The 14,162-nt window shown below is 35.6% G+C and overlaps 3 protein-coding genes across 3 annotated transcripts; 2 read left to right on the forward strand and 1 right to left on the reverse strand.

Moving 5' to 3' along the window:
• Positions 1-1,527: 1,527 nt before the first annotated feature.
• LOC117223473 (transcription elongation factor SPT5) lies at positions 1,528-7,166 on the reverse strand. Its single transcript, XM_033475747.2, has 11 exons — positions 6,669-7,166; positions 6,276-6,358; positions 5,955-6,210; positions 5,656-5,888; positions 5,080-5,578; positions 4,654-4,996; positions 3,552-4,138; positions 3,069-3,433; positions 2,582-2,983; positions 2,336-2,511; positions 1,528-2,124 (listed from the first exon to the last, which is right to left on the reverse strand). The coding sequence occupies exons 1-11, from the start codon at positions 6,896-6,898 to the stop codon at positions 1,882-1,884; spliced, it is 3,417 nt and encodes a 1,138-aa protein (XP_033331638.2). The 5' UTR covers positions 6,899-7,166; the 3' UTR covers positions 1,528-1,881.
• Positions 7,167-8,518: 1,352 nt separating this feature from the next.
• On the forward strand, positions 8,519-10,988 carry LOC117223433 (RNA-binding protein NOB1-like). The gene is made up of 2 exons (XM_076528614.1): positions 8,519-10,218; positions 10,407-10,988. The coding sequence occupies exons 1-2, from the start codon at positions 10,132-10,134 to the stop codon at positions 10,503-10,505; spliced, it is 186 nt and encodes a 61-aa protein (XP_076384729.1). The 5' UTR covers positions 8,519-10,131; the 3' UTR covers positions 10,506-10,988.
• A 733-nt stretch (positions 10,989-11,721) lies between these two features.
• On the forward strand, positions 11,722-13,948 carry LOC117223434 (DNA polymerase alpha catalytic subunit-like). Its single transcript, XM_076528641.1, has 6 exons — positions 11,722-12,045; positions 12,120-12,294; positions 12,368-12,531; positions 12,604-12,840; positions 12,915-12,990; positions 13,065-13,948. Exons 3-6 carry the CDS (start codon positions 12,397-12,399, stop codon positions 13,262-13,264), a joined length of 648 nt encoding a protein of 215 aa, XP_076384756.1. The 5' UTR covers positions 11,722-12,045; positions 12,120-12,294; positions 12,368-12,396; the 3' UTR covers positions 13,265-13,948.
• Positions 13,949-14,162: the final 214 nt, after the last annotated feature.

The raw sequence follows: 14,162 nt of genomic DNA on the forward strand, positions 1-14,162 counted from the left end.
CAATATTTTTGTATTTTTACGAAAAGTTCTTTGTTCAGCACGAAAACTCTACCCAGGATCGGATTCTGTAGACATTTCTGAAGAAGAAACGGCCCGATAGAAGTGTTAGAACGATGTACATTTTGAGTAGGTCGAGAAAATGTTCGTCGGCAACATGTACACGATGTTTTGCCGCCATGTGCTTCGCTGCTCGCTTCTCTCTGTCCGACAGGGCCAAAGCTACGGGTAATCAACACCGATGGAGGGATCCAATGGGGCACCCACTTATCGTGTGGGGCGTACCATTTTTTTTAGTACTTCAATGTGCTGTTTTCTTTTACATATTTTTATGGATAATAATCACCAAACTGTGAATCATAAATTAAAAATGGAGAAGTAATAGAAAAATAATGAACAAAAAATATTCATTTTATTCTGAATTTGTTCGAATTACAAGTATATTATGTATACAGTTATCATTTCAATTATAACGATAATACGATCATGAATAAATAATCATTTTCAAAATGTTAAACTTCTTGAGACATATCGTTAAATATACATTTAAATATTTATTTAATTATATGGCGTAGAAGTCAAAATTATACTTTTGTTACCAACTCCAAATACTCTGGTGTGATTTTTTGTGTGAAATATATCACAGTTTGGTGATTATTATCCACAGAAATATGTAAAAAAAAGAAAAACAGAACATTGAAGTACTAAAAAGAATTCAAATATTATTTACGAAAAGTAGGTGCCCCATTGGATCCCTCCATCGGTGTTGATTACGCTTCGGCCCTGTCGGACAGAGAGAAGCGAGCAGCGAAGCTCATGGCGGCAAAACGTCGTGTACATGTTGCCGTCGAACATTTTCTCGATCTACTCGAAATGTATATCGTTCCGACACATTTACCGGGCCGTTTCTTCTTCAGAAATGTCTACAGAATCCGATCATGGGCAGAGTTTTCGTGCTGAACAAAGAACTTTTTGTAAAAATACAAAAATATTGCGCAGAAACTGCTCACGTCGACACTTTTTTAAACTTTGATATTAATTTATTGCTATTTAGGACCAAAAACAATTAATAAATTGCATGCCATTATATTCGGGAAACTCTCCTCTATCTTTTAACACCAATTATGACTTTCTAACGTTTGTACTTTTCATGCAATACCTCATTTTTGTCGAAAATTTGGGTTTTTACAAAAGTTCGTTTATTTAAAAAACTGAGGGTGATGGAGCAATTCGGTCTTCGGATTCTTGTTCAGGGAGTGAAGCTCTACAAGAATTTCATAGTGGCTATAGGAACCCAAAAATCGTGTCGGACAGTGTTATTGAAATTTTTGAAAACCCATAAGTTACATTCGTAGCTAATGATTTTTAGTTTATGAATCTACAGAATTTTTTTATTTCAGCCCCCCATTCCGACTAACAGTCAATATTATACTCTACGAGAAAGAGTTTCGTAAGCAACAGATAATTTCGTATTTATCGAAGCTATGAACGAAACTAGGAATATAATGAAATGTTGTTTGCAGGTCTGGGTTAATAGAAAATGGTATTTTATTATCGCACCGACATTATCACCTCTGCAGTGAATGAGGCTAGAATGAAGTTGAGGCCCTGAAAAGGGCCGTTATTATTAAATAGAGATGCCTGTGGAACATAGGCAGGTTTATAAGTAAACATAATTGATCTTTTTATCGAACTCTTAAAATTATATTTGTGTCTTTGTCATTGCAAAAAGGGGGTTCACTCTAGTTTTTTTTTACAGTAATGATATGTATTCATTTTAGTAGCTACGTGAACACAAAGCGCGGTACACCGCGAAATTTTGTGGTTAACTTACACATACATACAATAGTACCCCCCATTCGCGATCTATCTTGGAATGGATAATTACGTGTTCGCGGGCTTCATTTTACATAAGAATCGCAGGTGCAACATCTTCACCTCGTCCTTGTTCAGTTTCACTACACCCTCTTGGTTGTCTATGGAAAGTAGTGTGCCTACAGCTTCTCTGTCTTCACCGATTATGACCTTGACCCTGTCGCCTCGCGAGGGTACCACTGGTTCAAGTTCCTCGCAGACCAGGTTCACGACTCTATCTTCGACTGGCAAAAAGACAGCGCACATGCCACCCTATAATTAGATTCCAATCATGAATACTCTCAGCTGTTCAAGGTTATTTTCTCCGCCGTGAAATATTTTCAATTTTAATCGTTCGTACTCGTAGCAGTAGCTACAGCGTTCATATTTGTTTTCATTTCTAAGGATGACTTATAAACTTCTGTCGAAATAATCTTTTTATAAAATACACTGTGAACTTTAAAGTATGCTTGATAATACTCACGGATATTCCTCGAATAACACCCTGTTGTCCAGCGAGCAAAGTATCCTGATGAGTATCCCGAATTCTAACTTCAATGTCTGTAGTATGCCATTCGGTTCCTCCTATGATGCCAGCCCCGATACTGGTATCCAGACCTGCACCTGGTGTTTGCGGATTATAGGGACTACCTGCAACTCCTGTGAGGAGACAACATTGGAAGTATTCGCTACAACTGAAAAACGGTGGTGCTTGTAGAGTAACATTTACCAGGAGTCATTGGACTATAGCCCATCGGTGAGGGAGTAGCAAAGGCTCCATGTGGACTGGTGGTGTACCCAGTACCACTTGGTGAAGGAGTAGCAACGTAACCTGCAGGACTAGGACTAGCTGTTGCACTTCCAGCTGGACTAGGACTCGGTTGGTACGAGCTGAAACTCTGCTCTGACCCATACATTGTGCCGGGTGTTTGTGGCGTAAACGGACCACCGGTGGAAGGGTAACCTGGAGCGTAACCTGGAGATCCACCTTCCTCCATGCTGTAACTGTCAAAGTCATTTGTTCTTGCGGGAGTGTTAGTAACCGCTGGGTCCCAGGCTCCCGATTGTCCCGGTGTTCGTGAGCCGTCATGGGACGGTGTCATCGAGCCATAATGAGGTGTACGAGAACCATCTGCAAATATAGCATTGTAAAATTAGTATACTTGTTTCTTTGAATCGCGTGTAAAGTGAATAAGACAAACTTTGAAGATACTTACTCTCATACATAGGTGTCTGTGAACCATGCATAGGTGTTTTCGATCCATCTCTGGCATACATCGGAGTTTGACTGCCGACAACGTAAGCTGGCGTTCTGTTGTAGCTGCTGAAGCCACCATCTTTGGTCGGCACACTGACATTCGCAATATGCGATCTGTCCACGGAGATGGTCTGGCAGGAGGAATGCAACTCCACGCGTACTGTCGTCTCCGTGGTATCCTTTACAATTCCGACATTTCCTTTGTATGGTCCACCGGTTATCTTTATGGTGGTTCCTATTAGTTCTCTGTCTCGGCGGACTCCGCCACCGCGGTTTCTGCCGCCTCTTCCTCCACCACCGCCACCGCCTCTGGCAAAGCCACCTCTACAAACAATTTGTATGGCCCAAGGTTACTTTCTCTCTATCTCTGACTTTCAAAATGAAATATTTAAATGGTCTACCCTGCAAAAGATAACAGAAAAATTGTGGAAATCCTACTTACCCGCTAGGATGCATCGGCGAAGCTATTCTCGGTGACATAAATCCTGCTACTGGTGTCATAGAATTCATGCCAGACTTGTTCCCGCCAGAGAGTTGCAAGTGTCTCGTTTTGCAAACGAATATTCCACCGTTGTCTACGAACATCCTTGAATGTAGAAACGCGAAACTTCTGTACAGATGTTTGATCTCGCCACCTCTTCCAGCATGGGGGCCATCCACCACCTTCACAATGTCCTTCTTCTGTATGGTATTTTGCTGTGAGTCCAACGCAACCGCGTTTCTGTTCTCCCGACGTTTTGTTAAGCCTTGAGGTCTAGCTTCTAGCACTTTTCCATGCATGGACAGGACATGGAAGTTCTCGCGTTCAAGACGAACAATTACACCTACTGTTTGTGCATCCAATTGTACTAAATCGCCCCACTGGAACTGACCTAAGCTGTCCACACCGGTGGCCATGTCGGAACAAAGTTGTAAATCTCTAGGAAGGACCTCGAGCTCGTGCATCGACAGGTCAGAGAATAAAACCACTCTATTTTGTTCTACCCGAACGATTAGGCCTGTGTCACCTTCGTACCTTCCGGCAACAACCTGCAAAAAATTGGTAACGTATAATTTGAACCAATCATTTTGTAGGAGCCGAAGGTTATTTATTATTATCGAAGCGACCTCCGAAATCACAACAGTCGATCGGTGCTCGCGGACTCCCATGCGTTAACCCCACGTAACGTACGTGTGCGTGATCTAAACATCGCGACCCTGCTAGAACGATCGGCGGGTGTTAGGCGCTGGTCGAGCGAAACGGCCAAATCGAAAGAAGACTCGTAACGTTCAGCCGGCGCACCAACAAAAGGACGCGCTCGCAGAGCACAAGGCAGAACACGACGAACGTCGACACGCAATTTACGATCACGCTCACGAATACGATTACAATTCGGAATTATAATATAACGAACACGGTTTACGACTTCGGTGTGCGATTACGAGAATTATTGTGTACTGTTTTACTGTCTTTTTGTATTGTATTTTGTGTGCGTCACTGTTTAGTAATAAATAAAACAGTTTTTTTTTTTTAGTCTTTACACATTGATTATTTTCATACGTACTTTCACGTGATCTCCCATGGTGAAGTACTTTCGCAATTCTGACGCTTGAAATTCTAATGCTTCCTTCAGTTCTTCGTGTTTGGGCATGACCATTATCATGTTTCCGTCTATCGAAACGATTTTTCCTTGCAAATTGATCAATTCACCCTCGCATACTTCGACATTGTCACCAGTACTGAAGGAATGTATCACAGCAGTATCCTCTTTGTTTCCAGACACTGGACCTCCACTTAAATCTATTTCAACACCTTCGGGAGCTTCTTCAAATCTTTCCAATTCGGAGAGAGTTGGTTTTACACCTTCCGCGATGATGGCGCTTGTTGTAAAATTTTTGTACAGGAATCTGGAACAAAATACATATTATGTATTCTAATATATGTAGTATGTATTCTATCATGCCAAAGAAATAATTAATATAAGACATACCCCTTTCTGCTGTATCTGTTTCCTTCGAATATTAAGAAATCACCGTCACTAGTAACTTCTCCACCAATTGCTCGAATAGCTTCAGGGTCAAACGGCTTTGCTGCTGGTCTTCTCTTCTTTTTTCGTTTCAAAGCTTCGGATTCACTTTGCGCTGTTCTCAAAGCCCCGCGTGGCCTTGTATAGTCGATTCTGGGCAATAGCTTTAAGTGAACCTGATTCTGTGCCAAATCAACGTAATCAACTTGAGCTATATCATCTTTATAAATGCCCCTCTTCAATCTAACCCATTGCTTTGCTTTCAAGCCTGTCTGTTCTTTGACCACGCGTAACACATCAGTCATTTCCTTAATCGGTACCATTTGTTGCTTCCAGATACCCATTCTTAAATTTCCCACATTCTCGATAGCGGCTTTTACATGCGGCTGTTTGTAAGCCTCTATGTAAATATAACCTTTTACACCCTCAGGCGCGACAACAGACTTGATTTGAAGCGGTTCATCTAATAAATAAAATGATGTGGTTAGAAATAACAATAATTATTAATAAAAAATGCAGTAATAATGAATTACTACATACTTGACATTTGATACGTTATGAACTTCCGCATAAGTAGAAGCACAGTTGCCTTCTCCTCTCCAATGCGGCATTTTACCATCCATAAATTAGGATCTTTTACACCTGGTAGTAAAGTCTGCTGGGTAATTTCATCACTCATCTCTTCACCACCATCTCCGAAATGGCGAGCTGCCACAGACTCGTCTGCATACTTCTTTCTCAAGTATTCTTCTATTTCATCTTCTTTCTGAGAACTGTCAAAAATTGTAAATATTAATTTGGTCAAGACTGTTACAATACTTGTAGATGCCAATACTTACTCCCACAAATTAGTTCCTCTGCGTCTTCCTTCAATTTCCCTAGCAGTAGGACCTAACTCATCTACTTCATTTCCCACAATACCAATTTCTTGTGCACCCTCCTCCCATTCGTCATCATCCTCGACCTCATCATCTACTTCAGCCTCGTCTATGATGAAACCACCATACTTATCCTTTTTCTTTTTCTTTCTAGGTCTGTCGTCATCTTCTTCCTCCTCCTCTTCATCATATTCACTGCTTTCATCCAAATCTTCTCCTGAATATATATATATGAATCACAAAATAAACATATTCTAATACTCTAAATAATATTCTTTATACCTTCTGGTTCTTCTTCTGGTTCCACCACTTCTTCATCTCCAGACCTAGCTTCTTCTGCTTCGTCTCCTCTGCCATCCTCTGAACTAAAAATTTAATTTGAAAATACTTTTAGCAGACATGTTTCTGAAACATGTATGCATCACTCTAATTGTGAATTTAAAGTAATGCTGGTAATTCTCTTGCTTCATGTATTATTTTTACAGAAACTTTAGATGATCTTTTGATGATAGTAAGTGCTGCATCATAATATACAATGTTCTTTTCCTTGTAACATATTTCAGAGTATGAACTAATATAATAAAAATTGATCTATTTTAGTTTCAATAAACATGCATGAGTCATTACGAAGTAAAGTTTTTTTTGCACAATACACAAGATAGAAATTTTGCTTACCCAGATGCCGACCGGGATCGTGATCGTGATCGAGACCTGCTAGGACTTCTTGAACGTGATCTAGACGGACTTCTACTCCGGGAAACGCTACGTGATTTTTCTCCGACGCTGCCGGCATCGCTACCAGCTGCAGACTTCACAGAACGATTTTCATCCTGTTCGCTTTCGCTGCCACCGCCTCCACGTTCGCTCTCATTATCCGAAATATTACTCGCCTCTGAATCCGACATTTCGCCAAGAAATTATACGATTCTTGTCACACGCGAATATTACTAAGCAGTAGGATTATTAGGTTAGATCAACAAGACCCACGAGATCAACAGTAGAACTAAACGCCAGCCAAAAGTATGTACTGGATATAAACAATAAGCCACACTTATTTTTATTTCCCATAGTCTCTTATATCTTTATGATAATATTTGAAGTACATATATTTTTGTTTTAGATTTTTTTAGATTGATTCATCCTATCATCAACAACGTAGCAGCAGGGTCATTAGAGCCAACAAAAACATCGGAACGGATAAATCAATTTAATAAACACATGTACGTATATACTTCATTAGAAATGGATTTTTTGCTGTATACCACTATAAAATTATTTATAGTGTATAAAATTATTAAATATAGGGTATAAAATTATTTTCTATCAATAAAAAATACAAATTTTTTCCCCTATTAGTTTTTAACTTTAACTGATTATTTTCCTTTCCTTAAATGTATTAAATACATTTTTTCGAAATTATATTGCTTCTTTTAGTTTGTATGACGGTGTACATAACTATTTTCGAAAAAAATGTACTTAATATATGCTTAATACATTCTGGCTCTAGAATCCAGAATTTGGATTACCGCTTCTAAACTGCCATATTGAATTTTAGTTCGACCAACTGCATACGGCACGCACTCCGGAAGGATAGAATTTTCAAGAGCATACCATTATTTCAGAGCATACAAATTGAAAACTGTATATTAGATACGTGTTTATTCCATGAAGAAAATTATTTCGATCACTGTATGCTAATTTAAACGATCTTCAATGTCTGTATAAATACATTGACTCGCATTAATATTCGGACACAATATTATTAGAAAAATTATTGCTCCTTTTCATTGTTTATGATAGTATTATTGAATCAATTATTTTCTCATATATTAAAGCACTTCTTATAGTAAATAGAAACATAAATTTTGTTTATTTATTGCGCATGTTCTTTTGTATAATAAGCGATAAACAAGATTGTGACAAAATTTAACGTCGCAAAAATATTCGAACATAACTTCTTAGATGCCAGAGTAAAATACTGTACTACATTGTCGACGCCGACGATCGTGGCTCGAGATTAAGGTCGTGAGTTCGATGCTCACCCGGGGCAATTTCCTTTTTATTCTTAAAATAGATAACATGATTTACAAAATATTTTATTAATTCTTCTCTTTTTTTAAATGTTTTACTCATACTATACATTACGAAGAGAAATATGTTAGGAAAGGATGAAGGTTCATTAAAAATTAAATCTGAGAGATATGTACAGATATTTTCAATATACAATGTTTAACGTACATGTTAAAAAAAAGATTATATTTTTACGATGCATATCATATTATGATATAAATTTCTTATGTTCGCTTCCTTCTACATTCATTTGGATTTTTTTGCATCCAATACTTAACAGAACCTGATGGCCGTATACCTAACATAGCTGATTTAGAATGTACGTCGCGCATAATAAATGAGAATATCCAGCTACGTAATCATCCTACAGCAATGTACGACTGTCAACGTTAAGCCGTCTATCTATGAAACGCATGCGCATGAAATGAGCATCGGCACATAGTCTACCGGATGCGCATACAGATGGCAGCCATATTGAATTTTAGTTCCAAAGTTATTTCGTTATGTATCAGAGTTGTTTAGTAGCTTGAATTAGTAGCTTGAAAGTAAAATTTGAAACCAAGTTTGATGATATTTTTTATTATTGTTATAATTTTATAGTCTCTTAAGAATCATAGCAGTGTTTACACAATTTCAATTTTTCGATAATCCGTGTTAATACGTTTCTACTACATAGGTATTTTAAAATACCTCTTTTGTGTAATTTTATCGTGATATGTTAGTGGGCATAATATTTACTTATTAAATCTATAATAAAATATTTGGGAAATTTTGGCCATATCTTATAATTTCGAAAATAAATGTACAAATCAAAATGCTGAATCTATAAACTTCAGCAAAATATTCGACTGAAATTTCAACACATACAGTATTTGTATGTTTTTCAACACAAACGAAAAATGTTGAAGTTACACATACAGTAGACACTACAGATTTGCTTTTACTGCTTACAACTAATGCAAATAAAGAAGAAGTGTTGAGATTTTATTGGTGGAACGCATACGAAGATCCGTACAAAAAACCTGGAATTGCATTCTTATTTGGTAAGGTCTATGTACCGTCTACGAATACATACTGTTCTTGCTGTATACAAGTTGCAAATATTCCTCGAAGAATATATCTTCTTCAACAATTATAAATTTTAGATACAATCTCCTAATGGTAATAATGATAAACCAGAATTGAATTCAATGAAAGATGTTTATGAAGAATTTAATGAGTTTGCAAATAAATCAAGGAATAAAAGAATTTCATTGCAGTACAGTTACAAAATATTATGCTTTTGAACCGGAAGATACTCCATTAGTGTCTGAATATTTAGAAGTGAGATATTCAGCACGGTATCCAGCTATGCCTTCCAATTATTCTGGATCATCAATAAAACGTGTCTTTGGGACTACAGTGAATGCTTTAGAACTATTTATAATAGAAAGAACTATTAAAGGACCCTGTTGGTTAGATGTGAAATATCCATTACCAAGTCGTTTATAAATCTGTTGGAGTAAAATAAAGGTATAATAATTTAATCTCTAGATTTGATCTATCGTTAAGTTCTAAAGCTCAACAAATTGTATAACACAATAGGTGACTGTAATTTCAACATTTTTCGTTTTGTGTTGAAAATTCAGTGTCCAATATTTTGCTGAAGTCTATAGATTCAGCATCTTGATTTGTACATTTATTTTCGAAATTATAAGACATGGCCAAAATTTCCCAAATATTTTATTATAGATTTAATAAGTGAATATTATACCCACTAACATATCACGATAAAATTACACAAAAGAGGTATTTTAAAATACTTATGTAGTAGAAACGTATTAACACGGATTATCGAAAAACTGAAATTGTGTAAACACTGCTATGATTCTTAAGAGGCTAAAAAATTATAACAATAATACAAAATATCATCAAACTTGGTTTCAAATTTTACTTTCAAGCTACTAATTCAAACTACTAATTCAAGCTACTAAACAAACTCTGATACATAATGAAAGACCTTTTGAACTAAAATTCAATATGGCTGCAGAACACATGCTCGTGTATTTATTGTTGAATCATTTACTTGATGAAGTTAACAGACATGAATGAAAAACAAAAGGTGCAGCATTTGATTGTTGATATGAGTGCATTCATCAGAAATGCAGCTTTACAGGTAAACTTATTACTATATATGTGTGTGTATGGATAAGATTAATTGTATTTTATTTATTTCGCAACATCGATCAAGAATTTTATGTCAACAATATCAAAGTCAAAGATATTGCTTTGATACCGAACTTAATTAGTTGTTAAAAATTCTGTAGTTTATAGTAATATAATAACGAGAAATGATGCCTTCAGGACATTGGAATAAATATAATGACAGAACAAGATGTAGTAAATGAAGTGACAAACAAGAGACAATTGAGAAGATTAATTTTGTCCTGCCATATGATTTAATAATACAAAGTGCACATCCTGAGAATATAAAATTTGGTAATTTAGTGTAATTTACATGTATTCAAACAGTTATTTAACATATGTATCAAAATGTATTTTATATACAGGGTGTCCCACAATTATTTTAACAGCCGAAAATGAGGGGTAGCTGAGGTCATTTGAAGTAACTTTTTCCTTTGCGAAAATGCAATCCGTGGCTTTGTTTACGAGTTATTAACGAAAAACACTGTCCAATGAGAGGTGACTGTGCGAGAGAGAGAGTCCGCGAGAGAGTACGCAGCACGAGGCTTTGACAGATGGTCGGGACGGACTCGAGCCACGTTCGAAGTATTGAACAAATCACGAAGCGAGAACTTTCCGGATTTTTTTTTTACTACGTGACAGTGATATTTTTAAGAAAAACGCTGTTCACCTTTACTTTAGAATGTCTGAAGAATATTTACTCATTTTTCGGACCCGAAATAATAAATAATTTAACCGTGACGGCCGTTTTAATTTTCTAGTGTGCATGACACCTCGTGTGTAACAAGTGAAATTTTTAAGCAAGGTGTACAGTGAAGATTAACAACGTACGTAAATGATATTTTAATTTAAATAATTCCGTGTCCGAACACAGTTCGACGAATGATTCGCAAAGCTAATTTAATAAATAATAATCGTGTTAAAGGACGTAAGGGATATGTTTGTTAGAGAAATATGAAGAATATTATCAACAAGAAACTCACCCATTTAGTTGTAAAATCCACTTCATGCACGGAAATGTGTACAGGAGGATAGTGCATTAACCTCGTACAATGTATGATGAACTGCACAGCTGATCTGTATCCGACGGCGACGAACAGAAGGATGTCTCCGGGCAAGCAATTTCAACGTTTACTTTCACTGCATTATCACTAAACACTGATCACTTATCAATAATATTTATGGACCAACTTTCCTGGGTTAATATGTATGGCCCTGAAAAGAGCCGATTGTTTTATGCGACGCGTTCGAAGTTCTCACTGTTAACGACACGTACGTACCGCGTTGTCGAGATGAACTGCAGAAGACTGGCACGATGGCCGACTGTGTTTCGTTCTCCTACGAGCGAATTTCAACTGTTTTCCATCGAACGCGAACATTGTCAGCCATCGTGCTAGTCTTCCGCAGTTTATCCCGTCAACGCGGTATGTGTTCTTAACGATATGAACTTCGAACGCGTCGCATAACATTATGATGTAGGAAAGTCAGTAACAAATGGTTAACAGCACAAATATTTTCTATCTTGCAATTACTGAACTTTAAAGCTGTATATTAGATCAGTTATTTTCTGATCAATCTAACAAAAATCGGCTAGAAGAGATTTTCAAAACGTTTCGAGAAATATTCGAAACAATCAAGTTTCCTTATCATTGTTAATTATTAGAAAACAGTTATCGAAAAATCCAAAGCCATATGGAAACCCGAAGCCATCTTACGTGCAAGTAGCTTTAAGATTAAATAAGCAAGGTGGTAGAACATGGAAAGTTGGAGATATTGTACCATACACATCATATGTGAAGTTCGTATAAATTAATATGTTTAAAGTTATCCTTAGTGTTTGACGTTACACTTCAGTAGTATCTTGTTATATAGGATGAATCGGAGAAGTCTGCAACTGATAGAGCATATCACATCGACGAGTACAAAAAATCCAGTTTTTTGAAAATTGATGTTAATTATTATTTACTAAGTCAAGTACTTCCGGTTGCGTTGAGAATTTGTGAACCAATCGCAGGAATCAATGACGTGTTATTAATGCGGAATTTAGGTATAGTTCGAATTTCAATATGTAAAATAAATGATCGGACAAGTATGGTATAAAACAATATATTTTTATATAGGTTAAGAGAAAATTTATAAACCTCAAAGAATGATATACGAACAAAATATCGACGATATACTAACGTTTATAAATGAAGAAAGATACAGATTTTGTCTTCCATTTAAATGTGTAGATCAAAAATGTCGGTCCGAGATTATAATAAAGGACATTGTAACCGAAACGGTAAGTAGAAATGAAGTCCTTTTTTAAATTAAAAATTCAAATTAATGTTTATTGGAAAAAATTATTTCATAGCCTAACGGTAATCAATTATCACTTGCATCATGTTCAAATCCAGAGTGCACGGTACAACCGTGGACATATGTAAATGCTATACAAAATGCATTAACACTTACTGTGCAAGAAGTAATAACAACATATTATGATGGTTGGCTAAAATGCAAGAATCCATTATGTGATGAAAGAACACGACGGATTCCATTAGGGTGTTTAATTTGCAGGAAATGTGGAGTCATGGAGCTGCATAAAGAGGTAAACTTAAAATTATACTATATTTCGTTTTATCAAGTATATTAAAAGCTATAATTATGGTCTTAATTTTTTAGTATTCAGAAGTAGAACTTTACAAACAACTGTGTTTTTATCGTTATCTATTTAACGTTAGTCGATCAAAGTACAAAGGTATGTATTCAAGAAAAATGAATAATTAAAACTCCTTGAAAGGAACGTGAAAAGTGCTATTTATGTGCTTTCAGACTTACTAACTCAATATCCACAAGGTATGAGAGCAGCATACGATCGTTTAAAAGGAGAAATAGAAAGGGTATTGGAAAAAAGTTCATCTTATTTTATAAACTTGGACACGTTATTCCAAACGGGATATTTACCACACGAATCAAGAGGTCGAGATTCACCTATTCAGGAGATATATTATGAATCAGATGATGAGATTTGATAAGTTCAATCGATATGGAAGTTATAAATTTTAAATAATGTCAGTATTATTTCTTTATTTTTGGTCTTACAGATATGTGACATAAAAAATCATCTATTTGGTTGTATATTTTGTTAACATGATTGCCGTTAACGATTTACGTATATATATATATATATATATTTTTAAAATATTTACTCGTAAGAGTGAAATTTTAAAATGAAAATATGAAGCTTATGCAACGAGAAAACTTGTCGCGTAGTAACCTCTGCAGCAGCTTCATATGATCCTAATGAAAATTAGTATTGTTTTGTTTTATGAGTCACTGAATTCAAATCTATGGTTATCATTTCAAAATTGTTAAAGTATGATCCAACTAGTAACAAAGTAAACAAGTCTTTTTTAATTAACTGCTGCAAAAAGTAATATTTTTTTTATTTTCATTATAAATGATATTTGAATGATATAAATGATAAATTTAATGCTTTGAAACTTATAAACTTCAAGATTTTTTCATCCTTCTGATTCCTATCAAGTATGACACATTAAAAGTTATGTATTCATGTATTTCGTAAAGAGTGTCGGAAATAATGAAAAGTTGAAATTAAATTGAAAAAATTCAAGTATTTTAGGATATTGTATTTTTTATTTTATTTTTGTACAATTTTGTATATTTTTGAAATAAAACGCCGTTTCATCCATTCATTTCCCTCTTCTCTCTTAATTTCTTTAATTTGTACTCTTCTCAATCATATATCACATAATTAACACTTGGTTTTCAGAAACGTTTTAAACGCGAAATCGATACTACAATGTACATGATATATTATAATGTACAGTAGGGCCTCGTTTATCCCCATCTTGTTTATACGAACGAATTGATGTTCTACATCATATATACGAACTCATAAATGAAATA

This window comes from Megalopta genalis, chromosome 2 (assembly GCF_051020955.1).
Source record: "Megalopta genalis isolate 19385.01 chromosome 2, iyMegGena1_principal, whole genome shotgun sequence".
In the NCBI taxonomy this organism is placed as follows: Eukaryota; Metazoa; Arthropoda; class Insecta; order Hymenoptera; family Halictidae; genus Megalopta; species Megalopta genalis.